This window comes from Colletotrichum spaethianum (genome assembly GCF_022836535.1).
Source record: "Colletotrichum spaethianum MAFF 239500 DNA, contig04, whole genome shotgun sequence".
Classification (NCBI taxonomy): domain Eukaryota; kingdom Fungi; phylum Ascomycota; class Sordariomycetes; order Glomerellales; family Glomerellaceae; genus Colletotrichum; species Colletotrichum spaethianum.
In genome coordinates, this window is record NW_026054774.1 from 16442 (window position 1) to 43494 (window position 27053).

The window sequence follows — 27053 nt, forward strand, 5'->3', positions numbered from 1 at the left end:
ACCTATAGTAGACCTTAGCGCACGGTCGCAGCCGACGAAGAGTTGCAAAAAGCAACGGCAGCCGGCCCCTCCTTGGACCACGACACCGAATGCTAACGTCTCCTCCGGCCACATTCCGCTTGATCTGAGTAAACTTGACCAACCATCAAGAGGTCCAGTGTGGAGGCCATTACGACCGATGCACGAGAAGAAAAACTGCTCTTCCACTTTTCAAGGCATGTTATCCCGCAATGCTTCGGAAAGATGATGGCACCCCGGGACTTCACAAACGACTAGGACAAGCCCCCCTCGCACCACGTTCGTCTTTCTCCACCAGACCCCAGCCCCACCGGTCTCCTCGTCGCCCCTGGCCTCCCCAAAGGTTCCTCCAGATCCTCGAAATCAAAATGGCTTGCATCTTCATTTTCCTTCCGAAAAGAAGCGACGGTCAATGTGTCAGACTGGTCCGGGAAATTCCCATCCCCTTTAGTGCTCCAGGGGCCCATCAACCTAGCTGATCTTAGTGTAAACCTGTTTGCCTGTCAGACATTAGACCAACAATGTGAGGGATTGCATCCCCGCATAACAAATGTGGTTATTTGACGGGGGCCTTTGGACACAACGCTCGCTCTCTTGGGCTCCGAACCGGATCGCGAAATCGTTGTGAAAGGCATTGCCCAAGCAGGCGATCAGACGGCATTCTCGTATTTCGTACACTGGTACCGAGCCCACGGCTTGCTCCCTCGATCATATTAGTCTCTTTATTGATGCGGGCCGTGGTTCGACCAAGATAACCAACCACTTACTCAACCACGTTTGATGCTCTTCCCTGGACTTCCCTAAAACGCTGATTGGACATCCTAGACTTTTCACGCCGTATCCTCGGGATGAACACAAGACTTGTACGTCCGTCCAAGACCCGATGGTCTCGAACATCAGTCCTCTACAGCTTGTGCAACAGAAACCAATCCTGACGCGACAGGGCAGATTGGCATTCGTTCTGTTCTCCATGTTATGCTCCCCACGCAAACAGAGATTCGAATCCCGTCACAACCCTGGACCTCTCAGCATGAGTCCGCATGCCCCAATGCAGGCACAAAGCGTCTTGGGTGGTTGAATAGGCCACAAACCGTGCTTGTGATTGGTCGACGAATCCCAAGGGGTGGGTGAGATGCATCTGGGCATCGCAGGCACCACGCCATCCGTTGCGTAGGTGCTTACTGTTCGCAGTGGATATGGCATCATGATTCCATCGCGCAAGGCCGGACGGGGGCCCTCTGGGACTAGTTGTCTATTTGTCCCCGTACGCTGTCATGGCCGCCACCCATCGTCTCGCGGCAATCCTTCCCTGAACTTGCCCTGGGAGTGGAATCGTTCCCAAAGGATTAGACAAGTCCACTACCCCCAAGACGATCCAGCCCTCTTTTCTTCCTAAAACATGACCCGCCTGGACAGTGCCCCCGGCCCTGCTATGCAGGAGGACGTGGGCAGAGGCCGGTCCGAATAATTGCTCAGGTGGGTCGGGGCACTATGAGGAAAGGCACGATGGGTCACTTCCCGGTGGGAGCCTTGCAGCCCTGGGGAAAGGTCGGTCGAGCCCACTGCAGAATCCATGAGGGAACCTTTGGAGCCGCGATGCGGAGAAGAGTGACGAAAAGGCTTGCAGGTGGCGCGAGCTCATTTAACAACGACTTCCTCAGTCATGCACTGGATTCTTGAAGAGGAGAAACTGACCGTCGTTGGTGTGCGGCACAGCTTCGCCAACGCGATGGCGTTCGCCTCTGGTGTGTATGCAGTCAGTTGGAACGAGCATGCAGGCCAAGCACAATTCTACGCGACGCATCCATCGGCCGAGGGGGTGGCGTTGGCGACGAGGAGGAAGGGCAACTGACGACCGCGGCCGCCTGTCAAAACGGTTTCTTTTCTGCGGACTGCACCCCGGCCTCTTTCAATCTTGTCTAGAGGTCTTACTTTTTCCCACTTAGACGAAGCCTGGCACTTCATTTCGCGAAACCATCCCGCCGGTGGGCTGTGCGCTCTACACGACACAGAAAAGGCTAATGATGAGCGGGCTAGCGTCGAAACTAGTGACTGACCCTCGTTGCAGGCCTACCAATTTAGCAGTGCAGAAGGCGGAAAGGGTCGAGAAGCGAGGATACTCTCCGAGAATAAACCCTTAACGCGACGTTGACGCTTTGTTTGATAGAATTGCCCGTCTTTGTGTTGATCGACATAAATTACTCCGTCGGGGTGCGCAGCAGACTTACCCAGAAGGGAGCAGAAGAGCAAATTGGGGGCCGTCGATCCGGCCATATGGGGTTCATGTTTCCGCTCGGGCGTCCCGTTTCTACGGACAATTGTTTTTATTTATTTTATCATCGTCGGAGTCGTGGTAATCCCCACTGGGTGAAACCACTAGAAGCCTTCGACGAGACAGTCTAGTCTACTGGTTTGGACTATCCCGTAGCAAACCAAGACATTGCTGACTTTGGTCTAGGCTGGCGCCGGACAGCGTCGCATGGCGCTGTGCTGTCAGAAGTATCGGCCAACGACAGGCTTCTCGCAGGGCAATGATCAACGGGCCTCTGCTGGATTTGGTTATCGGCCTGGTGGATATTCAACCATTTGACGGCCCAACGTGGGCACCGACTCGGTACGCTTGCTTCCTGTGCAGTTCCAATGCTACGTCGGCATCGAAAACTTCGCTGCGTCGTTGCTGTTCGTTTCCTCACGCCCTCGTGGGCCTTGAGCCGTCCGTCCTGCGTCGGTCTGTGTGCGCTGGCGTACACCGCGGCGGCGGTGCAGTAGTATGTCTCAGACCTGTCGTCTTACTCGTGCATCGCCGAGGTTGGGCCTTGGGATCTGATCTGTGATGAGGCCCTCTCCAGTCCTCCGGGTCGATGTCGAGTCGTCTCTTGTCAGCCATGAGGCGGCGAGTCAAGACTAGTAGAGCGGACAACGGCGCTTTGACCCTGGAGACGAGATGTAACGTTCGAGTGAAAATCACGTCCCATGGTGATCGCCCGGCGAATGGCAAGAGCAACCATGTTGGTCGATCCCCAAACATGGATGTGCTGGCGAGGGAAAGGGCGCCTTGAGAGCAACGAGTGATTGTGCGATGCGCATGCAGGGATTCATTCGGCCTTTGGAGATGGTCGTGGCTCTGCAATCGACGGCTACTGGCTGCATAGTGAAGTCTCAGTCGAGGAAGACGTCGCCCGCGATGAAGGGGTTTCTTCTCGAAGAGCTCGATGTCAATCCTACAGGCTGTACCCATGGATGTAACTCTGAGACCAGCTCCAGAGGAAATCAGAGTCAGTGAAGCCGAAGGAGCCAAGACCGCTGACGTCGGCTGTCCGGGGACAGGAAGGGCAGGCGCGATATGGCCGCCTCCACCCTGTTCTTCCCGTCCTCTTTATCTTCACCAGATCTCTTCCGCCTGTGTGAAACAGATGGATGCTGGAATGGTGCAGAAAGACGAGGACGATCAGGAGGGTATAAGGGCAGTAAGGGCAAGTAGCAAGACAACGGCAGCCAAGAGACCAAGGATTAAAAAGGGTCAGGGAAACCAGAAAGTCGAATGACGCGGACCCTTCGTCTCCTCGTCTCTTCGTTCACGTCCTTGGGTTGCCTCCTTAATGTCTCAGCCCACCGGATTACATGGAGCAGCGGCCGAACCTGTGAAAGAGCCGACATTCTCTGATGGCCTCAAGACCCGTGCGAAGATGAACATCTTCTACCACGTTCCATCAGCGTCCTTACGTCAGGGAGAGTAGATGTTGCGGCTTTTGCGGCTGCGTGTCAACATGTCGGCCAATGTAGCTCCTTTACCAAACTGGTTGAGAGCGACTAACACCTGATTTCCTTTTCATGAACTGAACCTACGAAGAGAGTACTTTGTGAAGGCTTTGGAACCACGAAGGGACTCGCGATGGTAAAAAAAGGCACTGACAGTAGTCCACTCCCTCCTACCCCCTTTGGCCATATGCCATCTTGGTCTTTGCTGCCTCCCCTTCCCCTTTCCTCCCCCATATGATTCCTCCCTTTGAACTTCTCACATATCTTTCAAAGTAGTGACTTTCTTGAAGAAGCTCTCGAATCCGACCTTGACTTCGCTCCATCCGCCGAGCTTATGTCGTTCTCCCTCGCATCGACGTATTACCGTGGTGGAGTTGGGCGCCGCTCATCTGCCCGCGTGTGAACGTCCTTGGGGCCGTGCACTTCATCTTCTTGAGGCGTATAAGTAGGGAGGATTAGTCGACGCAGGAGACAGGCCGTCATTGTTCAAAGTCTCCGAGGTCCTGTCCTCTTCCAGGGAATCGGATGGCGCCGCCTCGGGTCGGACACCGGCAGGTAGTGAAAACCCCCGGAGCAGGAACTGCTTTCTCTTCCTTACGTGGCTTCCCTATAGTCCCCCTGGGGTTTCCGTCTGATTCGGCCACCCTTCACGGTCTCTGCCGTTTTTGCCCATGGAGTCTTTGGAGTGGTTGAGCTGTCTCGATATTGGCGTGTTCTCCCTTGTCAACTTCTCAAACATCCGATGCTTGCGTGTTATCCGGGCCTTGTCTCTGTGGCTCATTGTCAGTTGGAGAGTAGAAATCACGGAAAGACTTACTCTCCTTAATCTCAGTAAGCAAGTTGCCTACTGCAATATCTTTTGCTTTGACCTGGACGCGGATATCATTGTTGGTGGGTCTCGTTGCGTTGAGATTGAGGGTCACTGCGAATATACTGCAGAGAAGGGCAATGCCGTTGTCGTTGGACTCGAGAGACGGCTTGAGCTTGATGGACAACGCAGGCGAGGCGAGTGACCCCATCTGAGAATGTCAGAACGCAGCTGGGTACAGTGAGGAGTGTACTACGCAGTAGGGTTGGAGTTGCAATGGTCACCACCGTGGGAAGGCAAAAGACTTGAAGCTCATTTAAAAGTGGGAGTTCGTCGTACATCGCAGGCACCTATGAGGGTGAGGGAGGCGAGTGACGACAACCTCCAAGGTGAGTAGCTTGTATGCTGAAATCGTAAAAGGCCCTCAAGGGTTGATGTCATCAACCAGGGCAAGGAGCAAGGAATAACACAAGGTCTTATGGCACTAAATGGAAGGAAGAAATTGCTCACTGCCTTGATAAATATAATCTTTGGGTGTTGGTGGTGGAAAAGAATTAGAAAGAAAAAGATAAGGAACAAAAGTAGATGTGTCATCTCGTATTTACAGGTTCGATCATCGCAACGAAGCACGATGTTTTTCTACTGTACTCTATGATTCGTAATTAAATTAATGTATAAACTTACACGAAATCTGGAAAGATTTAGGTAGAAAACATGTAAAGAAACCACCGTCGAGTCCGAAGACCGCCTCTTTGCCCACTACTCCATGGCCAAGCTATACTCGTCCCACCGTAGGCTTTTGATCTCGTCGACATTGGCCAATGCCACCAATTATTGGCTGATATTTTGGATAAGAGAGCCAGTTTCTAATACCGCAAAGGTGGCACATCCTCCTTCTGGGGACGAGGAGTTATGGCAGCATAGAGACGAACAGTTGGCAGAGGCTGGAGGGAAGTAAACACTGGATGAGAACCGTCACCACATGTTTCACGGATTGTGTACATCACTGTGCGATACCGGATTGCGAGGCAAATAATTTGGGCCCTAGAGGAAATGCCATTCCCACTCGGCTTGTCTCGTGCTCATAGAGGAAGCCAAGTGGTTCCGATTCAAGTCCCGACATTCAGAAAGCCTCCGAATGCCTATGCAAGACAACAAGCTTTATATTCAAGCCATTCTGATTCTCTTAAAATTTCTCGGTACGATAAATAGTCTCTCGGATATGGTATAGACAAGTATGGCGTGCCTATGTAGGGCTTCCGAGCAATGCGGCTATGTCGTCGCCGTCCATTTGCATTGAACCTACATTTGCAGATTTATCCTACAACGATTCGTCCCTAAATTACAGGGCACATGTACAGACTCAAACATTGGACATTATCGGCCGCAGTCGTCACACCCCTCGCCCAGCCTACTCAGACAAAATTCATACACTCTCCTGCCCGACCGATAACCTCCGACTCGTACCCTTCGCGCCGTCCTTACCATAAAGCTCGGCATCCGTATACACGCTTTTGATAGTCACCCTCGCCGGCGACGCCAACCTCGACGTGCCCGGTTCAGAAGCCGCGGACGCGGTCGGATCCCTTGTGGCCTTCCCCGTCACGGCCGAAGTGGCCGTGCTACCCGTGCCCGCCGTCGACGACTTTCCTCCCGTACTGCCGTCGCCCGCGGGTATGAAGAACCGCCACCAGGTCCGGAGAATAGGCATGCCGAGGACGAGGTTACCGACCAGCATCGCCGTGCTGACCTCGCGAACGGACCACAGGAACCAGATGGGGTCGGTCGAGTTGGTGAAGACGGCGACTTTCATCAGGATCGCGCAGAGCATCTTTCGACGGAGCACTGTCAGGAAAACCGGGCGGATCACTTGCGCAACGGGGAGGACTTACGACGAATACGCCCATGCTGAACAAGCAAATGAGAAGGAGTTTCCTGACAAAACCATCCCCGTTAGCATTCTGCGGTCGAGGCAGTATGGAAACGACACTGCAAAGTGCCAAGCGAGGAGCACGTACTTCCCAATCCTCATCTTGAGCTTGCTGATGAGCGTGACGGGTATCGCCAGCAGGATGAGATCCGTCGAGAGGTTCATCGTGATTTGCAGGATGTTGTAGTTTGTCCATGTCAAACACTGGGCTGGACATAATGTTAGCCAGGCTTGCAAAAGCACACTTGGTAATTTGCAATCACTTTGATGCCTCAATGATCTCTAATCAACGGGCAAACTTACTATTGCCAGGCTCAAGTTCCATGTAGTCGGAGAATGGGCGACACCACCCTCCATACAGCGCCACAATGACCGCAAGATATGCCAGTCCCGTGTAAATGGCAACAGCGAACCATGTGTTGCGGTAGTGTCCAAGGAGGCTGTCGTTCGTGAGCTTTCCGTGTCTACATCTCGTAGGGCAACAACGTACGTCAGGCGGTTGTACAATAGGAGCAGACAGCATTTGTTGCCCCACAACGTCGTCTGTATGGCTGTTTCGGCGAGGATGTTGAGTATCCCTAGTTTGCGGCCGATTGCGGCACTCTGTTCGGGGGTGATGGAGTCGAAATCGGTTTCCGCAACAATTTCAAAGTACATGTATAGGGCTGTGATTGCCGGGGTATATATGAACTGGCCAGCCCAATAAGTCAGCATAGAGACCTGTCAGGGAATCTCCTGAATCAAGAATGAGGAAGGCATAAGAGAGGGGGCATGTGCGTGTCTGCAAGGGAGCGATGGAAAAGGCAGGCTTACGACGAGGATGAGCATCAAAGTGTCATCCACAGGGATGTTGCTAAGGAACTTGCGCTTTCGAATAATATACTGAGACATACTTCACCAGCGTGTCAGCAACAGAAGGCTCGGCAAGACAGAAGGGCGCTTCGAACTGACAATCTCATGATGACCGAGGAGATGGCCAACGCAAACCAAATCCAACATTCTGCTTTCGCGCCCAGTGGCAGAGACGACATTGTAGCGGTGACGAGATTGGTAGGACCGAAACGTCCACCAAGTCAACCCAGGGGTTTACGTCAATTCGGATCCAGATTTTGATGACGATGGTGACGCGGCTGCGACCTTTGTTTCTTTGGTGTTGATGGTGACAACCCGCCGAAGGATCAACGCGGAAAACGGGTGTCTTTGCATTACAAGGACGGAGACAAACAACAACCCCCAAGCCGGGTCCACATGCGACTATATCATCGCGCCAGAAGCCGAGCGGAACGATGGTGAATTCCAGACGCAGAAACCACCGAACCGCATCCGGCGGGCTGAGGGGGAGCTGGCGGAAAGGCTAGAACATGCCCTCGCTGGGGATGTGTATCGAACAAGTCCCCAACACAAAGATGGCTTTCAGCCGATCGCAACCAAGACAGCCACACGCGCAGCTTGGGAGGCAAAACCGTCAAAGGAAAGTTCCGCGCCAACGGTTGACTACAAGTGAGAAGCATCAACTGCTGGAGAGTAAAGGTAGGCAAAGCGGTTAGGGAGATCGCGGGCGATCGTGAGCCCTGAGCCGGATGCGGCCGTCAACCATCGACCAGCGCCGCCGAGGTTTAGCGTCACCTACCTGGCAAGCCACCCCGCCATGTAGCTTACTGACCTGAAAATCACTGTCTTTTTTCTCGAACTTGGAAGATCTTTATCGTTTACTCGGTCCTCAGATGGGACTAACGCGGCCGATTAGACTTTCGGCGGCGGCAACGCCTCTTGGCCAGCTGCTGTTTGTTCGGAACTCGTCAACGGAGCACTGCCACGGTGCGTATTTCGTTCGCTTCGGCCTCGGATTCCAAGCCAGCATCAAATTCAAATCAACTGGTTAGTTCATCCCATTCAATCTACAGTCCATTCATTGTTGCTCGACTGCTGCTGCCCCGCCGCACTTCGACCCAACTACGCCCCCTTTGGTCTCCCGCGCTTTCGAACCGATGATCTTCTTAGCCGCATGTCAAGACTTGGTTTTCAGGTGAACATATGAGCCGCACACCAGACCAATTATTGCGACGCTGGGTCGTCATCAACCAAGTCGCCAGGCCCGCCTCCGGCCAAGCCACAGGAATAGCAGTACTAATGCCTTCTGTGACAGTCACCTACGAGCTTTCCCCAGCCTTCCATTGGGGTTTGGATGGAAGTTAGGCAAGACACTACACGAGAATGGCGGCATCTGAAGTTCTGCTGTCTCCTACAACATTAGGTTGTGCATATAGCCACTGTCCAACAGCGTAATGGTGCACCTTGCTGTCAATCTGCTGAACCAACTCTGGCGACGAAGTGGCAAGTGGTATGTATCAAATATACTCGGGAAGCCGAAGACTCGTGAAGTTTGTGTTCTTTTCGTAACCTGCCATTTTGCTGCGGCTGAGACATGCCCTGCCATGGGGCGCAAGAGTTCCGATGGGCGGAATGTTGCCTTGTTATTGTTGGAAAAAGCCGAGAGACTCATACATTGATCAGTCGACTGACGGGCCAAGATGAAGAGCGACCGCGGTTCTGGACCGGTAAAAGTCGATATGCCGGAGATGACATATATTTCACACCCTTACGTTGAGACCTTCGTAGCCGGATCCAAGCCTCAGACCAGAATCCGGTCTGAAAAGAAGCTTCTGGTGCAAAGATTGCCCATGTCATGCCTGATAAAGTGAGCAACGATTACACCGGGAGTTGGAATGTGCTACCAATGGTGTGCCTCGGTATCAGGACAAGCCTGCAGCGAACAGCTACTCGGAGCTGTCACCGGGAGACGCTAGAGCCAGGGTACCATCCCCAGACGATCGATCCAAGGGGACGTCCAAACAAGGAATTGTCTGACCGGATCCCGCAGCTTCCTATGGACGCTGCAAGCTGCAACGGGGCGAGGACGACGTGCTTACCCGGCCGAGGTAGTGGATCTTCGGTGGCCGGTTTGGGCGTAGTACGTATGTGGGTTCGCTTGTTGGGATGTAGGTTGGTGGTGTCTGGTGAGCAAGAGACCCAGGCATTACGGCGGCGCAGCCGCACCAATCGATGCCCAGAGATTTATGCTGTTGGACTGTCTTTCTGTGAGTGAGTAGAAAAGATGGTTGGACGGTCGTACAAGCAGCATACCCAATGATCGACATGTCCATCCTTGACGGGACTTGGCAAGACGAAGATGACGTCTGGCGGTTGTCCCAGTGGAGGCAGAGATCGAATAGAAAGCTGCAGGGGAACGCACTCGCTCACAATGTAGACGATGACTACGCCGTCATGTCGAGGCAGCTGGACTCCTGCAAGGTGAGGCACCAAAGAATGGGGCTCGCTAAGGCTGAGCAGGTGGATGGAGAACGGCACTGAAAAGAGGAGGCGGAAGCGGGAGATTGATCTAGAACTAAATAAACTTCAAAAGATAAGGAAGAACACGTCCAATTGCACCAATAGCTACAGATACGTACGTGCCTGGTTGTCGAACTAACACTTCGACCAAACGTGGAGAGGGGCTCTACAGTCTCCACCGCGAACCCCCACGATGGGGTCGTCTCGGCGCAGCTGTTCTAGAACGACTTTTACCTTTAGTCGTCCATCAAACCTGGGCCGGAACGTCGAAAGGCTTGGTTAGTAAGCATCGCCGCTCCGGCTCAGGCCCGCGTCACCCATGCTTAGCGATGCCCAGGATTTGAAGCACTTCAAACAAGCCCTCCTTGAATCTATGCCCAGATCTTCTGGGCTGCGTCCGTTTCTCGTGGCGTCATCTCGAACCCCCAGGTTTTGTGTCTCCAACGTGGGTCGTACACCTTCTCGTGAGGTATGTGGACCGTAGGGTGCTGATAGCCAATCGCCAATCGAAGGCCTGCCATGACGGATAATATGTATTCCATCGAGGTACTCTTGGTACTCAAGTTGGCCCAGTTGTCCGTCAAGTTCGTACAAGCCACACAGGTAGTTTCCACAGTCCATGCTCGAAATGCTCGTCGACAGCGACTAATCGGCACGAGAAACATTACGCATGTACTTGGACACGGCATCATGACAATCATAGGACCTCAGGAACGCAGATCGGCTGTTCGTACATCGATGATTTCATTGTTCTGGCCATTTTCGCCTTTGAGCCAGTAGTTGAACCGGGTGTATGCGGCTGACTGTTATTCCCATGCGCGATTGCCGCCGGCGTGCGGATCGTAGACATGTGATTGGGATGATCCCTGGAAAGCAGCCATCATGTAGGGTTCAGTTGCCAGCCATGGTGACAAAAATCCTTTGCTCTGCGGTGCGTGAACGGGACGATAGGATAGGTCGACAGAGTATTGCAAGATCGAGAACCTGTGCTGCAAGGTGCGAGCGGCCGCTAGGTTGCTGGAAGAAGCCACCCGACCACGGTGATACGGGGAGGCTGTGATAGCCTAGACCCTATGGGACCTTGGGAAATAGACTTGGACGAGAACCGACGCATTTGAGGCTGTAGGTGGAATTTAGACGTCCCTAGACGGAGGTTGATAGAGCAGGCGATGGGACTTGCTGCTAGCGACCATATGCACGCACGAAAAAGCAGTCAAGTCATAGAAAAGAGCAATGTTCCAGTTTACCGAATAGCAGCAGTAAGTAAAGGCTCAGACCTTGTAGGTGGCTGAAAATATTGCTGTCCTGTGTATTGCATTGGTGTTGACTACCTAGTATGCTAGTCGGGCCACAGATACTTGACAGGTAGCAACCAGCTGTCAGCCAGTTGGGCCTGCTGTCGTACCGACAGAGACTGGACCGAGAACCCCCACCATCACCAGCCAATAAGAAAGCGAGAAATGCTTGACCCCGAACGGTGTGGGGTGGGTAGGTAGTCCTTTCTGGGGTCCCCAATGGCCTTGATGAATAAAGTGTCATAAGGCACAAAGCGCTGCATAAACCCTTTCTTCATTTCGTTTCTCATGGTAAAGCTAGCTAAGCACTCAACACTATCCAGGGATACACGACAGGGTGTAGAAGAGCCTTGTTTCTGTAAGAGCTCTTTCTTTATGTGCTCCATCTATGTTTATATAGACTCTTTTCCCTACAAAATAGCTATTCCCATAGAGAAATACTCAAAAGGCCCTGTTCCGCTTGGATCCACCTTTCTGCCACACTTCACCGCATAGTAAAACAGGTAAGCTTCAGTCTCCAACGTACTGCATGTAAAAAATTTGTTCAAGTATCACCACAAGCATCACATTCGAGGTTTTTAAAAACATTACCGTGATACAGGGGCAAAAATGGCATCGCAGTACGACACCTACCAAACGTCTTTGACGGGCCGCTACTGCAGCCCGGAAATGTCCGGGCTCTTCAGCCAGCGATCTCGGCACTCGACCTGGCGCAAGTTGTGGCTTGGCCTCGCTGAGAGCGAGAGAGAACTCGGTATTGATACCATCACGCCCGAGGCGCTGGAACAGATGAAGGCCCACCTCGTGGTCACGGATGAGGATTTTGAGGTTGCTCGCGTCGAAGAGAAGCGTCGCAGACATGTAGGAAAACTAGCTTGCCTTCTTACAAAAGGGGATCCATTGCTGATAATGCCATTCTGTAGGATGTCATGGCGGTAAGCCTTTCGCCGTTTTTCTGATGGTCGCTGTGTCGTCTTTCCCTGCTCTAGCTAATTCTAGAGCAGCATGTCCACGCGTTCGGCGTCGTTGCCCCGGCTGCGGCCGGCGTGATGCATTATGGCGCGACGAGCTGTTTCGTCACCGATAATGCCGAACTGATTCTCATCCGTGATGCCCTCGATCTGTTGATCAAGAAGCTGGCCAAGGTCATCTCCAACCTTTCCGCCTTTGCGCTCAAGTGGAAGGGTGAGTCTTTGCAAAACCCCCGCATCCACCATGTTCTGCGACCGTGCAGCGCAGACCGGCTCCTGCTGACTGTCATCCAGCCGAACCCACTCTCGCATACACCCACCTTCAGGCAGCCCAGCTGATCACGGTCGGAAAGCGAGCCGCCCAGTGGGCGCAAGACCTCATGCTTGACCTCCACAGTATGGAGCAAGTCCGCAGCGAGCTCAAGTTCCGTGGCGCCCAAGGCACAACCGGCACACAGGCCTCCTTTTTGGAGATCTTCCAGGGAGACTCTGCAAAGTGCGACAAGCTGAACGAGCTCCTCTGTGAGAAGTTTGGGTTCCCGTCCTGCTACGATGTGTCCACCCAGACCTACACCCGCAAGGTTGACCTGATTGTCGCCAACGCTGTCGCCGGTCTTGGTTCTTCAGCGCAGAAGATTGCGGGAGACATTCGCCATCTCGCGCACTGGAAGGAGATCGAAGAGCCTTTTGAGGCTTCTCAGATTGGATCCTCTGCTATGGTCAGTGCTCCACATCACGGCTTCCACCTGATCGCTCCTATTTCAACGATGCTAACTTTATATCCATGTAGGCATACAAGCGCAACCCCGTAGGTACTTCTTGTTTCTTGTCCATCTCGCTGTTCTGACTCTTGTAGATGCGCTCCGAGAGAATCTACAGCTTGGCGCGCGAGTTGCTGTCCAAGCCGGCTACTTTCGCCAACACTCACGCAGACCAATGGGTAAGTGGCATAACCTCATGTGGATTGGTGGCTTGAGTTGTAAAGCTAATTTGGTTCCAAGTGTGAGCGAACTCTTGACGACAGTGCTGTTCGCAGTAAGTCACAGTCGTGCTCGTGCGGTTCTCCTTAGCGAGTCTAACGACAGGACAGGAATCGACATTCCCGAGATGATGCTTCTCGCAGACGCTATTTGCATAGGCCTTGTAAGTTGGACCATGAAGATGCCTTCGCGAATCCTGCTGACATAATCTACCCACTCGCTAGGACAATGTTACCAACGGCCTGGTTGTGTACCCCAAGCGCATCGCTGCTCACGTGCAGTCCGAGTTGCCCTTCATGCTGACGGTACGCAAACCTGTTGTCCTTGGCATAGAGATCTCCGCTGACTTGTAATGTAGGAGTCCATCCTGATGAAGCTTTGTGCTAAGGGAGCTTCAAGACAGGAGGCACACGAACAGATTCGTGTTCTTTCTAACGAAGCAGGAAGCGTCGTGAAGAATGAGGTGAGCCAACCCGGACTTTTGACACGTTTCTCATACTGCTTTTGCCATGGACTGGGTTGTTGACTGTCGCAGGGCAAACCGAATGACCTAGTATCGCGGATCAGGAGCAACGAATTCTTCAAGCCTGTCTGGAACGATCTTGATGATATGCTCAGAGCAGAGCTCTACATCGGTCGTAGCGTGGAGATTGTCGACAAGTACTGCGGTCCCGGGGGCCCTGTCGAGAAGGCGTTGGCGCCCTACATGACGTACATCAAGAGCTCCAGCACCGCAGAGCTCAATGTATAGTTGAACTCTGTACACACAGGCCGAAACATGACGAAGAGTCAGGCGCTTGGGTGGGGACATCTGGGCAGTAGGCAAGGGACAGGACGCAGCACGAGTCCGAGATGGGCTACAAAGAGGCTTCTCGCGTGATCACAAGATGAGTCACATGTTCACTGATGGCGTGACGGACGGCTCATCAAAGTGGTTGATGCTGCGAAGAAACCCATCGAGTACCTTACATGCTGCAGCCCTATTTGAGTTCGGTCCAGCTCTGGCGACGTTTGATACGGATAACAGGCATGAATAACTAAAAATAAAATGAAATAAAAGCTTCTTGGCTGCAGTAACTCACAAGACCAGGTTGTACAGCAACCTACTATACCCTGCGACAAGCATACCTGCAGCCAATAGAGAAAAGGGCAATTCCAATCGCAAATCATCATGTGCAGTGGGCCTCGAGGCCAACGAAAAGCGTGAAATAACAGTAAAACAACAGCTCGGCAAGCCACGGCAACGGTCAGGTGGCACCGACCCGCAGGCGAGGACAGCCAGCCACAGGTACGTACACGCCTGATCGTCGAGCTGACGCTTCTTCGACGAAACAAGGGAGAGAGGGGCTCTGCAGTCCCCACCGTGAACCCCCCACGACGAGGTAGACGCAGCGCGGCTGTTCTAGAACGACCTTTTACCTAAGGAATTCCGTTCCACGCAGGCCAGGCTCCTCGGAGCAAACCGGTCGACGATTGGTTGCTGGCTGGCCATTGTTTTACACAGGACACGCAGGTAGTCGGTGAGGCCCTGAGACGAGGATACCGCCGACAAATATAGAAAAACAACAACTCTTTCTGTAAGTCAGCAACGTGAGCAATGCTCGTCTCGTGATGCACGCGATAACAGATTTCCCAACAGGGATTTCCCATGGACGTTCATCCGGCCGAATCCAAGATTCGCAATGGGCCAGGAGGCCAATACGACGCCGCGTAGACTATCGACGCCCAACTACCGGCCGGGTCAATCAAAAACAGCACACAGGTTACATTCTCAGCGTGTGTGGTCCCCATAGCCGCACCCCTTCATGACATGCAGGCGGTGCAGCAGCGCCGATTCGGGGCTCTATATTAAACCGCGCTGCAGGCAGGACCTGCCAGTGTTATGGATCATGTCGGAAATGGGACCGACCTGAGGACGGGGTTCAGCCGTGGACAGGGGCTCCGCCGGCCGGGAAGGAGTGAGATGACGCCCATGCTGCGGGAACCACCCTGCCCTTCGACTTTGGGCTTGGTCGCCGTCGTTTTCTCGTGTGCGACGAGAGTCTTCACCCAACAGGTCGATCCAAGACGGCGGAACACGCCTTTTGTAGGCGGCTGGGATGCCATCGTCCCGCCCGCGTGCATGCGTGCTCGCCCGTCCGGGCCTGGAGCGGTAAAGCTCGAGCTCGGTTGTAACGAACTTGTGTAGCGTGGCGTCGGCCGCCGTTGCCGATAGGGGACCGAACCCACTAAAGTTAATCTTGCTGGCCCAAAGCCTCTGTGTGATCGGAGCGCCTGTCCGTAGCATGGCATTGTGGGAGAAAATTTTCTCCCGAGCCAGTCTCCCGTCGGTTTGATGAACTCCCTGGCTCTCCGCCCCGGCGACCGGGGATTCGTAGTTGTCTTGGTCGAGTACGATGGCCTCGGTTCCCCTCGAATGGCTGGCCATCGCACACTGGCCAATTCCCCGACAAACACTCCGAGAGGGGCAGCCCTCACAGCGCTTCAGAGAGGGGAAAAGAGGAGGTTTTCGTCCCATGGAGAAGGTTGGACAAGGTCGGCTTGAGCACAGACGGGACCCTTGGGGCAGGCAATTCGGTGGACTTAGTCAAGACGTTTACCTTAGTCCTCGGAGACTTGGATGTCTGAGTAGTAACAGTCCCTGGTAACGGCGCTGCTTCCCGGCTTCACACTTTTTCTACCGAGTGGTTCGGACAGTGCTGAAGGAGGTGAAGACGGATGTTTCCGGATGGTGGCCGACCGGACATGAAACCTTGTTAGGCAGTCGTTTCGATCGAATGGTCATTGAATACAGCTTCAGGTGCAGGCGTGTGAGTGAGAGGCAGAAAAGAGACAGAGAGAGAGAGGGAGAGACTGGGGGTTTGGCCAAGCCTGCACAGGGACTGCGTCTCAATTTGCTGACGATCTGGGATTTTTTTTTAGCGGGATCCGGCTCCCAAGTGAGATCATTCGGATGCGCTTGCACTGTTGTAGCATCTCGCACCGGCAATGATGAGCAGGTGAGCGAGCTGCCGTCCCCTCGGGTTTTACCGCCTGTCGGTCGCTTCGACGAGGTCTACACACTACAAAAAGTCCCTGTGCCAGGGGACCCCCAAGGAGCATGAATGCGCTGGGCACGGGCCAGTTCTCTCACCACACATCCTGGGAGAGTTGGAGAGGTTCCCAGGCGTGGATCCGCCGGCGTGCGCAAAATGAAATAAAAAATGTGTCCACGGGCTCGTCAACCAGTCACCGGCCGCCAATGGCAGTGCATCTGAACCCACCCCGTCGACGTCCCCACTCCATCCTCCTCCGGGGGTGTGTGCCCCCACCATTATCACCTGCTTGTTCGCGCTGCCGCTGCCACTGCCACTGCCTCTTCCGTCCCTCGCCGTAGTGTCCTTCTCCTCCAGCCTCTCTCTCCACCAAGAGAGGCAGGTTTTCCTGCTTCCACCACCCCTTTCTCGACTCCAACTTCGCCCTTCCTTCACTCGAGCTGCTGTTTAGAAAGGATTTCTGTTTGGCGTCGGATGAGCCCAAAGTCTCCTACCGATATCATTCGGCGCGAGGCACTGCGCTCTATTTCCCGTGCGCCCTGAACACCCGTCCGTGTTCCCCACGGATCTCGAACACGACCCCACGACAAGCGGCCTATTGCCTTGCCTGCCTCATGCGCAGTCTGCCGACCCTCCTGGACCGCCTTCAGCCTGATATTATTTCACGACTGTCGCTATCGACCTGGAATTTCGACGACAATTCCTTCTCTTGATCCGAGTTGGGCGATAGGAATTTGTTGGATTACGAACCCGCAGACGAGCGCACTCACCACCTGCGCTCGAGACATCGGAATCCTGCGCCCCGGGAGCCCACTGCAGCCATGATGGACGCTGCGTCTTGGAACCCCCAGGACCAGGGCCTGCCACCCAACCACGATGAGGAGTTTCAGCAGTTTTTGGATATGGGCGGGATGGGAAATCTCAGCGACACGATGCCGTTCGACTTCCACGACTACCAGAGCGGAAATGGCTCCGGCATGATGCACCAGCCTGGGCGCGAACAACTCGACACTCAAATGGGAGGAACCGATGCATCCATGGTCATGGGAAATGCCAACTCGGCCATGCAGGCGCAGCTCATCAACATGACGACCGCCGCCTCGCACCCCGCCATCCCGGCCCAGATGATCCCCCCGCGACGCCCACGGACACCATCACGGAGATTGATGCCCAGATCCAGTACCTCCAACAGCAGCGGATGCAGCAGCAGCATCGTCAGATCCAGGAACAACAAGTCGCCTACTACACTAGCCAGAATCATGCCGTCCCGCCGACGCCCCAAAGCCTTGAGATGCCGCCCGCTAGCAACCAGTTCTACTCGACAGACCATGGCCACAACACCATGTTCAACAACAGTAGGTACCAGCGGATGAAGGAGCAACAGGATGTAAGAACCCGCTCACCTGGAGCCTGCTTTAACTCCCAAGCTAACTCCTCCAGATGGCCTTCACTCCGTTGGTCTCGCCAGCAGTGACGCCCCTGGATCCCCATTTTCAGATGGAAGCCGGCGGCTTTACTATTCCAGGCGCATACTTTAGCCCTCTTACATCACCAGCACTTCATGCGCAGAGCGACCAAGGCCTGCTGTATGATCGGCGGTCGTCCCTCTCGGCCCACAACTCGCCAGCCGAGATGGAAGTCGAGACGAGTACGCAGTCTCCCGTGGCCGACCTGGCAAAGAAGGCCCGCAAGACCAACGCCTCGAGAGCAAAGACAAAGAGCAGCGTGCGACAGTCGCCCATCTCGAAGCCTCAGCGCAAGAAGGCCACAGCCACGCCAAAGATGGTTTCGCAGGCTCTCCGAGAAGTGAACGAGGACGGCCTCGATCAAATGCTACCCTCGACTGCTCTCCCCGGTCTGATGAGCAGCGAAGAGTCGGAGAATGCGTCAGTGTCTCCCGAAAATCTCTCAGACATGCCGCCGCCGCCCCTTCCTCAGCCGAAACAGTCGAGTAAATCACCATTCATCCAACCTCAGCCGCAGCCCCAACCTCATCCTGCGATACCGGCTCACATCCAAGGGAAACCCTCTCCTGCTACGCCGGCGTCTCTGATGAAGCTCCCCGCTTCCAGTGCAAACAACTCAACCTCGTCAAACCCCAAGACCTGGGAATGTCGGACAACATCGAATCGTTCGAACTACCCGAGTCCGTCAACTTCTCTTCAAAACCACAGCCCCCGAGACTGGACACGGCCACGGCCACTCAGTCACCGTCCGACCCCGGCTCCGCGAGGGCCTCGTCGTTCCAGCCGCTGCCTTCGCCCATCTTCGCCAAACCCACTGCCGCTGCCTCGGCGAGCGCCAGTCCCAACCTAGCACCTGGCTCGACGGGTCCCACGGCGAGGAAAACGCCCAAGCTCATGGCCAGAGGCGCCCAGGGCAAGAGAGGTAGCGTCAGCTCGGTGCACGTCTCGCCCGCGCTGCGACCGAGAATATCTCCCAGCATCAAGCCGCTCTTGCCCGGAACCCCCGGCGGCATGTCTGCCGAGGATACAGCATCCCGTCTCTTGGCGTCCAAGTCCAACTACCAGAACATCCTCGAAGGCAACACTGTGCCTGGTGTCACATACCCCAGCGAGCTGTCAACCAACCTCACGTCGAAACGCACGTCCCACAAGATCGCCGAACAGGGCCGCCGGAACCGCATCAACTCGGCTTTGCAAGAGATTGCAACTCTGTTGCCCCAGCCACCGAAGGATTCCAAGACCGAGGCGGAAGAAAAGAAAGAAAGAGAAAAGGAGGCCAAGGCAGGTGGCGCCCCAAACAGCAAGGCCAGCACTGTTGAGCTCGCGATCGAGTACATCAAGCAGCTGAAGCAGGAAGTCGCCGAAGCCAACAAGCGAGCCGAGGAAGCCGAGAAGAAGCTGGAGCTGCAGACGAAGTCGGGGCAGAAAGAGACGGTGGAGGGCTAGCCGCGAGCATAATGACAGGCTTCGCGGCCTGCGACGAATCGGAGCAACCGGCGAGCCATGATATATGAAATAATTCAGGGTATAGAGGGACAGTTTGGAATTGTATAGTTCACAGGCAGCAACATTCTGCTTTTTGAAGTTCGCCATGCAAGTGGCCCTTGCCTGCAACACGCAGATGTGTCAGGCTCCAATCTTCTAGACAAGTCTAGAGTAGAGCTTGGTAAATAGCACCGACCCCCCGACAATCCAGGACCAAGCTCCAGATGTCACAACTCGTCACATATCATGTGGCTGTATATTCTAGGGTATCACAAAAATGTTAAGAAGAAAAAAAGAATCATGATGCATCGTGCCGCTCCCTGTTCATGTCGCATGCGGGTGCTTTTCTGTATGTTCCCTTGCTTTGCTTTTTCGACATCGGTAAACCCCCACCCGGCGCAGGACTCATTGGGCGTCCCGGCTGTGCTCCAAGACGTCGACGTCGAGCTCCTCCATGACCTCAACGACGAGGTTGAGGCTCTCCATGAGGCCGTTGACGGCGACGCGGAGCATGCGGTTCGTGGTGGCCTTGTAGCGGACGCGGAGGACGGACGCAGCGTCGCCGGCCGAGGAGGAGGCGTCGTCGATGAAGAAGGTCCGCCTGACGAGCGGCGACAGCTCCTGGTCGACGGCGAGGGCCTTGTGCGCCACAGAAGCGAGGCGCGGGGTAGGGAAGGGGACGTCGATGGTCCTGCGGCCCGGTGTCTTAGTATTTGTTTCTTTCCGGTGGTGGCTCAGAAACAACGCGCCACAAAAGGGAGAAAAGGGAAGCAATGCGACAACTCACAAAGAGCACGGGAACTCATGGTCAATGGTATTGTCGTCGGCCATGATTGCGGTTTCTGGCGCGGCTAGTCTGCGCTTGGAGGAGGAGGGGGGATGTGGAGGAGTGAGGGGTGTTTTGCGGGCAAGGTAGGAGGAGGAGGAATGGGAAAGTTTGCTGTTGGGCGGTTTTTTTTTTCCCCGGCCTCGTCAGAGTAAAACCGTCGTCATTGGCGGCGCAGAATTTCTGTCCGGCGCAGCCCACCGAGCGAGCGGGACACCCAAAACACAAGCACACACACAATGGCGGGCGGGAAGGGGGAGCGGAAGGGTGAGATGGGGCGGCCAGATCACACACACACACAAACAAAAGGCAAAACGACAATAAACTGCCCCGCCATTCCACAGGCTTGTTTCCATGGCGGCATTAGGTTATGTGACACCCGACGGATCCCCCAAGCCAAGCATGGCAACGCACGCACAGGACCTCCGCCCGTCCCCAAGGTGACTTGATCCATTGGATGCGCAGTGGCGTGCCGTGTTGTTTGAGAGGGATGGGATGCGGTCATCCACAAGAGGGATGCGAACGTGGGGTTGCCCTGGCGCAGCCCAGAAGTCGGGTGTGTCTGATGCAGTGCCGCCCAATAAGCAAGCCTGGAACATGTGCGGAGCAGCTCGATTGTTGTGCCTCTGGGAGGATAACACACACAGAGCGACAGGGCAGGAGAGGTTCACAGGAAGAAGGGGTTTGCGCTTGGGCGGTCGTCAACAGCCGTCAAGGACCTAAAAGGGTTTAGAGGGCTATCACCGGGGGCGGGATGGAGGCGGATGCGTTTGCCTGAGGCGTGATAGAGAGGTCCAGCGACCCCAGGCGATTGGCCAAGCGGCCGCGAGTGGCCAGTGCTTCCCCTGACGGGTTGTCTTGACAACGGCCTGGCAGCCCGGCAGCCAGCACAGCACAACGAGGCTAACAACAACCGACCCTTGCTGTTTTGGGCCGGGGCCCATATTGACCGCTTCAGCAAAACATACGCCAAACCATACAAAAACACCATCGTTCGGTCTCTCCTTGCGCTTCGCAATACCTTCCTTTTACCCATCTCGATATCTCTCCCTTTTGACCGCAAAAGAAGCACCTGGTTTCCCCAGAAATCGGGTTGTCTTTTTTCTCTTCCCCCAGGGCGTCTGCAACGTTTTTTTCTGGCGATTCTCACCCAGCCCTTGACAGAGACAGTGTTGTTGTTGTTATTGTTTCAGACCGGGCCATTTCAACATTCCTATCCTCCGCTCACCACCACGCATCGCTTCTTCCCCAGGGATCGCTTTCCCTTGCGCGCGCATTACTTTGCATACAAAGGAGTACACTCGCCTCTGGATAATTTCGGCACCTGCCATACCCTTTCGCAAACAGGCAATCGCTTGCATCTCTAATCCAAGGCGCCGCCTCGCACGAGAGCAACTGCCTTCCTCAACCCAATTGAGATAGAAATCCAAAAGGAAACAGAGAGTCACGAGACCAATGGCGCCTTCATCCAAGAGCCCCAACATGGGCCAAGTCATTGAGTACATCCCAGGTGTGTTCCCGTCCGCGTTGCCGCCTTGCATCGTGCACCCCCCCCCCCCCCCCCCCTCATCATCGCAATCATGTCGCATCGTTATCATGAGCCGTCTGGGCCGCCTCAGTCGGCGCAAGCCGGCATGAGCGCAATATGCGACAACCACAGCTATGCCTTATCCCAGCTTCATCCTTGCCTCTATTGCGCCGTCTTTCCCGTCTCTCTTCTGACTTGGCTTCCAGACCGGCTGTACCTGGCTGCGTACATCCATCCTCCCACGGCCGAGACCATCTTCCCCTACGGCGAGACCGTCCAGTCTTCCCCCAGAAAGCGATCGCAGAGGGCCGCCGACGGCCCCACGCCCGTCCAGACCGCCGCCCGTCAAACGCCCTACTACTTCACCGTCGACGACACTCTCCTGTACAACGCCTTCCACCATGACTTTGGCCCGCTGCACATCGGTCACCTGTACCGCTTCGCCCTGCAGTTCCACGACGTCCTCGGAGCCAAGGAGAACAAGGACCGCCCCATTGTCTTCTGGAGCAGAGCCGACCCCAGAAGTATGCATCCAGCGCTCTGTCGTCGTCGAACCCCCTTGCTAACGGTCTCCCAGGTCGCGCCAACGCTGCCTGCATGCTCGCCTGCTACATGGTCCTGATCCAGAACTGGCCCCCGCACCTGGCCCTGGCCCCCATCGCTCAGGTCGACCCGCCTCTGATGCCCTTCCGTGACGCTGGATACAGTCAGGCCGACTACGGCATCACCGTTCAGGATGTCGTCTACGGTGTCTGGAAGGCCAAGGAGGAGGGCTGCTGCGCCCTGGACAACTTCGACCTCGACGAGTATGAAAAGTTCGAGAGAGTGGAGCACGGAGACTTCAACTGGATCACACCGCACTTCCTGGCCTTCGCCTCGCCTCAACACACACCGGTCGCCAAGGTCCTGGAGGGCACCGAGGAGTTCGATGCGCTCCCCAAGTCGCTCGGCCAGCTAGACGCGAACAAGACGCTGCCCCAGCCCTTCAAGAACGTCTTGAAGCACTTCACCGAGAGGAACATTGGCCTTGTTGTCCGTCTCAACTCGCCGCTCTACTCGCCGTCCTTCTTCGAGTCCATGGGCATCTCCCACCTCGACATGATCTTCGACGACGGTACCTGCCCGCCCCTCACCACGGTTCGCAAGTTCATCAGACTGGCGCACGAGACCATCACGGTCAAGAAGAAGGGAATTGCTGTCCACTGCAAGGCCGGCCTTGGAAGAACTGGGTGCCTCATCGGCGCGTACCTCATCTACCGCCACGGCTTCACGGCCAACGAGATCATCGCCTTCATGCGCTTCATGCGCCCCGGCATGGTGGTGGGCCCCCAGCAACATTGGCTTCACATCAACCAGGGCATCTTCCGCGAGTGGTGGATCGAGGAGCGCATTGAGCGCAAACTCCGGAAGGAGATGGCGGCTAACGCGGCCGCCCCGAGCACCCCCATCCGCGCCATGCAAAAGACGTCGCTCCGCAACGGCCAAGCTTCCACCCCTCCCCACCGTAGCACCTCGAACCGGACGCCTCTGAGCGAAGTCGATCACGACCGCAATAACATTGGGGTTCAAGAAGACTACCTCCCGGCGCCGACGCCAGGCCAGCCGAGAAAGACAAACAGGGCAGACCGTCACCACCCCTACCAACGATCCACCTCGTATACAGCGACCGTTGAGGAGGAGACGGGGATCCACCAAGACACCGAGGTCATCACAATCCACAAGCAATCGCACAGCGCCGAGTCCGACGAGGAGCTACACATGCGGATGCGCTCGCACCGCAAGCCTTCTGCGTCGCCTGGCCGCAGCGAGAAGCGGTCAGTTAGCCACTCGGCTGCCACTGTGTACCAGACGTTCATCGACAACGACGCCAGCAACGATGTCGAAAACCTCGGCACGTCACGCGTCAAGCAGGTCGACCGTGTCAGCAGCGCATCGGGTGTCCTCACCAAGGTTCGTGGCAGCAAGCGGTCGGGAGAGTCGCCGAGGGCCAAGGACGGAGTCCGCAAGACAAGTGGCCGTGTGGGCAGCGTGGGCAACTCGGCAACGTCCGCGACCGCAGCGTCAACAGCACGAAAGGTCTCTGGCGCCTAGGTGCCGCGCAGAGCCATCCGGCCCGGCCCCCGGTTTTGAGTCTACACCTTGGACCACAAGACTCGGACCGACTGCTTACTAACCACTTACGATGATGATGATCACGACCGGTCCATGTTGTTCTGCATGAATTGGCGTTGGGTTCTGGCAACCTTGGAGATTGCGGCAAATTGGGATGGTGTTCACGGGTGGAAGCCGGCTTCGACCGGAATGATGTCCATGACAAGGCGATGATGACGACGATGATGAACAGCTACATCTTCTCTCTCTTCCCCTTCCCCAGGCATTCGATGCACATATACCTGGCCCGGCAATCGGCCGGTGTAAACTGCTTGGCTTTTGAGGCGTTCACGGAGGTGCATTGGGGTTTTCGATTGTATTGTATTTGTATTTGCCATTGTTGGTTTTGCTGCTCTTCCCACAGACATTGTTTTGGTCTTTTTACGCGCTTTGGGCACAGAGAAGGGGCAAAAGGAGGAAAGTGAGGCAGTGGCAGTGGGCATGCCTCGTTTCCTGGGGAGATGTTTCTGGACATTGCTTGTCACATGAAGCATAAGCACATGATGGAGGTGGATTTGCCCGTTTGATTTTCCGTATCAATACAAAAGTACGCACACACATTATCGCCTTGGGGATTTGCACCGTGATAGTACGAGTACGTGTCTGCTGTGAGACCCTACCAACCGAGTTGGCCCAGAAGGATGGGGTTCGTGGCTGACAATTGTAAGGTCGACGGTTGATAGTTAACCTGTGAGCGTTTCTACCCGGAGACGGCCTTCGATCTGGCTGGCAGCAGAGATCAACCACCACCGAGGCTTACATATAGCCCAACCAGTGTCCCATGCCCGCACATCGCACACCTCTCGGTGACTGGAGGACGGGACCAGCACAACCGCACCCCCCCCCCCCCCCCCCCCCCCCCCCCAAGCGGACTCTCCCTGTTTAAGCAACTTCTGGCCCGGCCAACACCACATGCGACCATACCCACCGGAGAACTCGGGATCCCGTCCGCTCTCCCATCGATAAACCAGTGAGGGCCGGAGTAGTAGTTGGGTCGGAGACGACCAGCGAATGCCTGGTGTTGCATGTACATTTTTTTTGCTCCAAGAACTTCTTGTGAGCCGAAGCTCAGCTGACATGAGGCATTGCGGACTTTTCTGCATTCGAGATTGACTGGCGGCGGCAGGGACCAAGGCAACTGCGTGATCCCTACCGCCGTGGGGTGGTTGAACCTGCGTATATACCAACAGGCCAGAGATCACGAGGACGAGGCGCAGAGTTGCGGACACAACCTTTAGTTTTGCGGCCTTGTTACCATGGACGCACGCACGTCGCTCTTCGAACCCGTTACTGGTTGTCCGCTCGAGACTCCTATCAAAGACTCAACTGGATGTGTGTGTGTGTGGTTTTTTTTCCCTTTTTTTTTTTTGCGGCTGGTTGTCTATAACCTACAGGTGCGGTCCTTCCAAGAGTACAAACACAGCAGTTGAATGAAACGAGCCATCGTCTCAATTGGGGAACCTGAAGACGGGGAAACTGCCTTTTTGTCACCAAGCCCAGCTGGTTGGCTTTGAGAAACCAATCCGTTGCCTCGCTCTGCGCGTGTCCTAACCTACACGCTTGGGCGAAGCGAGTCACCAAGAGAGTACACGAAACGCTCTACGCTATCCACTCGGGCAAAGAACCTTCTAATTGAAAGGGGGGGGGGGGGGGGGGTTGAATGGCAAGACGAGAGGTTTGCAGAGCCCGGCGGCGCCTCTGCAGCCAGCCATAACCCGGAGCACATTACCCCTGTCGCCCACCTTCTCTCCCTGCCCGCTCGCGTCCCAAGCCTACCACAGAACACTAGACACCTTTACAAGACCAAAAAAAAAGTTTAGAAACATTGCCCTCTTGTGGAGGCAACTTGATACAAGTATCAAAAAGATCTCCTCGACGGGGAATTGAACCCCGGTCCCCTGCGAGTTATGGAATGCCATGACAAGCAGATATCCTCACCACTAGACTATCGGGGATGTGTGGATGTTGTCATCCATTGATAGTTGGTTGGGGAGAGTCGGGCATTTTGCGTACATATACCACAAAATCTGGGCTCGTGCACGGTTGCGGGGGGTGGGCCAGTTTAACCCACAGATGGCAGTTGCCCGCCTCAGGAGGTCCGGAGGAGGAATGTCGAGGCCAATGTGATAAGTTCCAATCGGACGGGGAAAAGACTTGGATGTTCCGACGTGGTTCGTCTGCATTCTGCAGATATGTGACATAGTTGCACCATCCCGCTCAGAGCTGCATCTCCCACGCTCAGACTAAGCCCCTCCAGAGGGCCTCACAAAAGTCTCACCAACTCCCTCAGGGGAAGTTATGTAAATGTACAGCGATGGCAACAAAGGGCTGGTCGGCAGCAACAGTCCAGTTGTCAGCCAACCTGTTAACGCATCCAGCGACTAGATACGACAACAACAATTGTTGGCTCTACCAACACTAACGTGACGTCTCAAGCGAGAAACAGCTAGGTTTAACAAATCCTCTTGCTCCTTCTCAAGCCTGCCGTGCTCTCCTGGTATCCTCTGGAAGGTTTACAGCGCGACTTGTCATCCAGTCAAAAACGAAGGCTTCATCTTCACCCACGGCCTTCCGATTACCAATCAAATACGGGAAGGCTATCTCCTGCCTTCTTTCTCTTTATCCCTTGTTTCTCCTCATCTATTCTTTCCCATCTTCTCTTCTCTCTTCCTTCCATCACCCTATTTCAACTGTAAAATAGTGACAAATCAACCAAGCATGGTAATGCCCATCAGGGGCGGTAGTGTCCTCACACCAACTCCAGCGCCAGGGAGAACGTAGGACAGATGTCAACTCAAGCGTCAGGATAGCCGGCCACACGGCAAAACAGCTCAGAAATTCCATCAAACCTGGCCCACCTCGTCAAGCAAACTGCGCAAGGATCCAGCTTCCGCTCTCTCAGAGAAACGGGCGTGATCTGCAGAAGGGCACACAATAAAGTTCCGGAGATTGCTAGATGTGTTTCTGGCCAATGTGAAAAACGCATCGAGATCCCTTGCCGACATGTCTCTACATAGCAGCAGGACCCAGCAGTCTCACAGCGATGATAGCCCTTGTCCCAACAATATCACTAGTAAATAGCACAACCCACCTGATGGCTGTGATGCTGGCTGGTACGCCCTCTATCGCGCTGGTTTTCGGCCAACCCAGACCATCGGGTCCTCGTCACCAACCCGAATTCGCTTGCTTAACTCACTCAACATCAAACAACAGTCGACTTTATGCCGTAGCGCGGCTGCTGGACTCTCCAAGCTGAGGCAAGCGCATGCATGGCCGAGGGTCACCCCGACCATCGCACCGTGGAGCCTCCATCAGCAGTGCCCGGCCCGGCAACCACCACATGCGACCATACCCACTGGAGAACTCGGGATCCCGTCCGCTCTCCCATCGATAAACCAGTGAGGGCCGGAGTAGTAGTTGGGTCGGAGACGACCAGCGAATGCCCGGTGT

The 27053-nt window shown here is 55.0% G+C and overlaps 7 protein-coding genes and 2 non-coding genes across 9 annotated transcripts; 5 read left to right on the forward strand and 4 right to left on the reverse strand.

Annotated features, from left to right (window-relative positions):
* Nucleotides 1-1681: 1681 nt before the first annotated feature.
* Nucleotides 1682-1870, forward strand: ColSpa_02032 (uncharacterized protein; the record flags this gene model as incomplete). Its single annotated transcript, XM_049268244.1, has 1 exon — nucleotides 1682-1870. One exon carries the CDS (start codon nucleotides 1682-1684, stop codon nucleotides 1868-1870), a length of 189 nt encoding a protein of 62 aa, XP_049124201.1.
* Nucleotides 1871-4508: 2638 nt separating this feature from the next.
* ColSpa_02033 (uncharacterized protein) lies at nucleotides 4509-4796 on the reverse strand (the record flags this gene model as incomplete). Its single annotated transcript, XM_049268245.1, has 2 exons — nucleotides 4509-4540; nucleotides 4595-4796. The coding sequence occupies 2 exons, from the start codon at nucleotides 4794-4796 to the stop codon at nucleotides 4509-4511; spliced, it is 234 nt and encodes a 77-aa protein (XP_049124202.1).
* Nucleotides 4797-6011: 1215 nt separating this feature from the next.
* On the reverse strand, nucleotides 6012-7172 carry ColSpa_02034 (uncharacterized protein; the record flags this gene model as incomplete). Its single annotated transcript, XM_049268246.1, has 5 exons — nucleotides 6012-6416; nucleotides 6478-6493; nucleotides 6604-6724; nucleotides 6819-6979; nucleotides 7006-7172. The coding sequence occupies 5 exons, from the start codon at nucleotides 7170-7172 to the stop codon at nucleotides 6012-6014; spliced, it is 870 nt and encodes a 289-aa protein (XP_049124203.1).
* Nucleotides 7173-9671: 2499 nt separating this feature from the next.
* On the forward strand, nucleotides 9672-9887 carry ColSpa_02035 (uncharacterized protein; the record flags this gene model as incomplete). Its single annotated transcript, XM_049268247.1, has 1 exon — nucleotides 9672-9887. The coding sequence occupies one exon, from the start codon at nucleotides 9672-9674 to the stop codon at nucleotides 9885-9887; it is 216 nt and encodes a 71-aa protein (XP_049124204.1).
* Nucleotides 9888-11770: 1883 nt separating this feature from the next.
* ColSpa_02036 (adenylosuccinate lyase) lies at nucleotides 11771-13863 on the forward strand (the record flags this gene model as incomplete). The annotated part of the gene is made up of 8 exons (XM_049268248.1): nucleotides 11771-12022; nucleotides 12166-12346; nucleotides 12427-12851; nucleotides 12923-12940; nucleotides 12989-13072; nucleotides 13337-13417; nucleotides 13471-13575; nucleotides 13648-13863. The coding sequence occupies 8 exons, from the start codon at nucleotides 11771-11773 to the stop codon at nucleotides 13861-13863; spliced, it is 1362 nt and encodes a 453-aa protein (XP_049124205.1).
* Nucleotides 13864-19503: 5640 nt separating this feature from the next.
* On the reverse strand, nucleotides 19504-19929 carry ColSpa_02037 (EKC/KEOPS complex subunit PCC1; the record flags this gene model as incomplete). The annotated part of the gene is made up of 2 exons (XM_049268249.1): nucleotides 19504-19789; nucleotides 19886-19929. 2 exons carry the CDS (start codon nucleotides 19927-19929, stop codon nucleotides 19504-19506), a joined length of 330 nt encoding a protein of 109 aa, XP_049124206.1.
* Nucleotides 19930-21406: 1477 nt separating this feature from the next.
* ColSpa_02038 (tyrosine-protein phosphatase DSP1) lies at nucleotides 21407-23543 on the forward strand (the record flags this gene model as incomplete). The annotated part of the gene is made up of 3 exons (XM_049268250.1): nucleotides 21407-21434; nucleotides 21659-21976; nucleotides 22030-23543. 3 exons carry the CDS (start codon nucleotides 21407-21409, stop codon nucleotides 23541-23543), a joined length of 1860 nt encoding a protein of 619 aa, XP_049124207.1.
* A 972-nt stretch (nucleotides 23544-24515) lies between these two features.
* On the forward strand, nucleotides 24516-24631 carry ColSpa_rRNA_005. Its single transcript, XR_007414236.1, has one exon. It is a non-coding gene; the product is annotated as a 5S ribosomal RNA (ribosomal RNA).
* Nucleotides 24632-25471: 840 nt separating this feature from the next.
* On the reverse strand, nucleotides 25472-25558 carry ColSpa_tRNA_067. The gene is given in 2 exon segments: nucleotides 25472-25506; nucleotides 25522-25558. It is a non-coding gene; the product is annotated as a tRNA-Asp (tRNA).
* Nucleotides 25559-27053: the final 1495 nt, after the last annotated feature.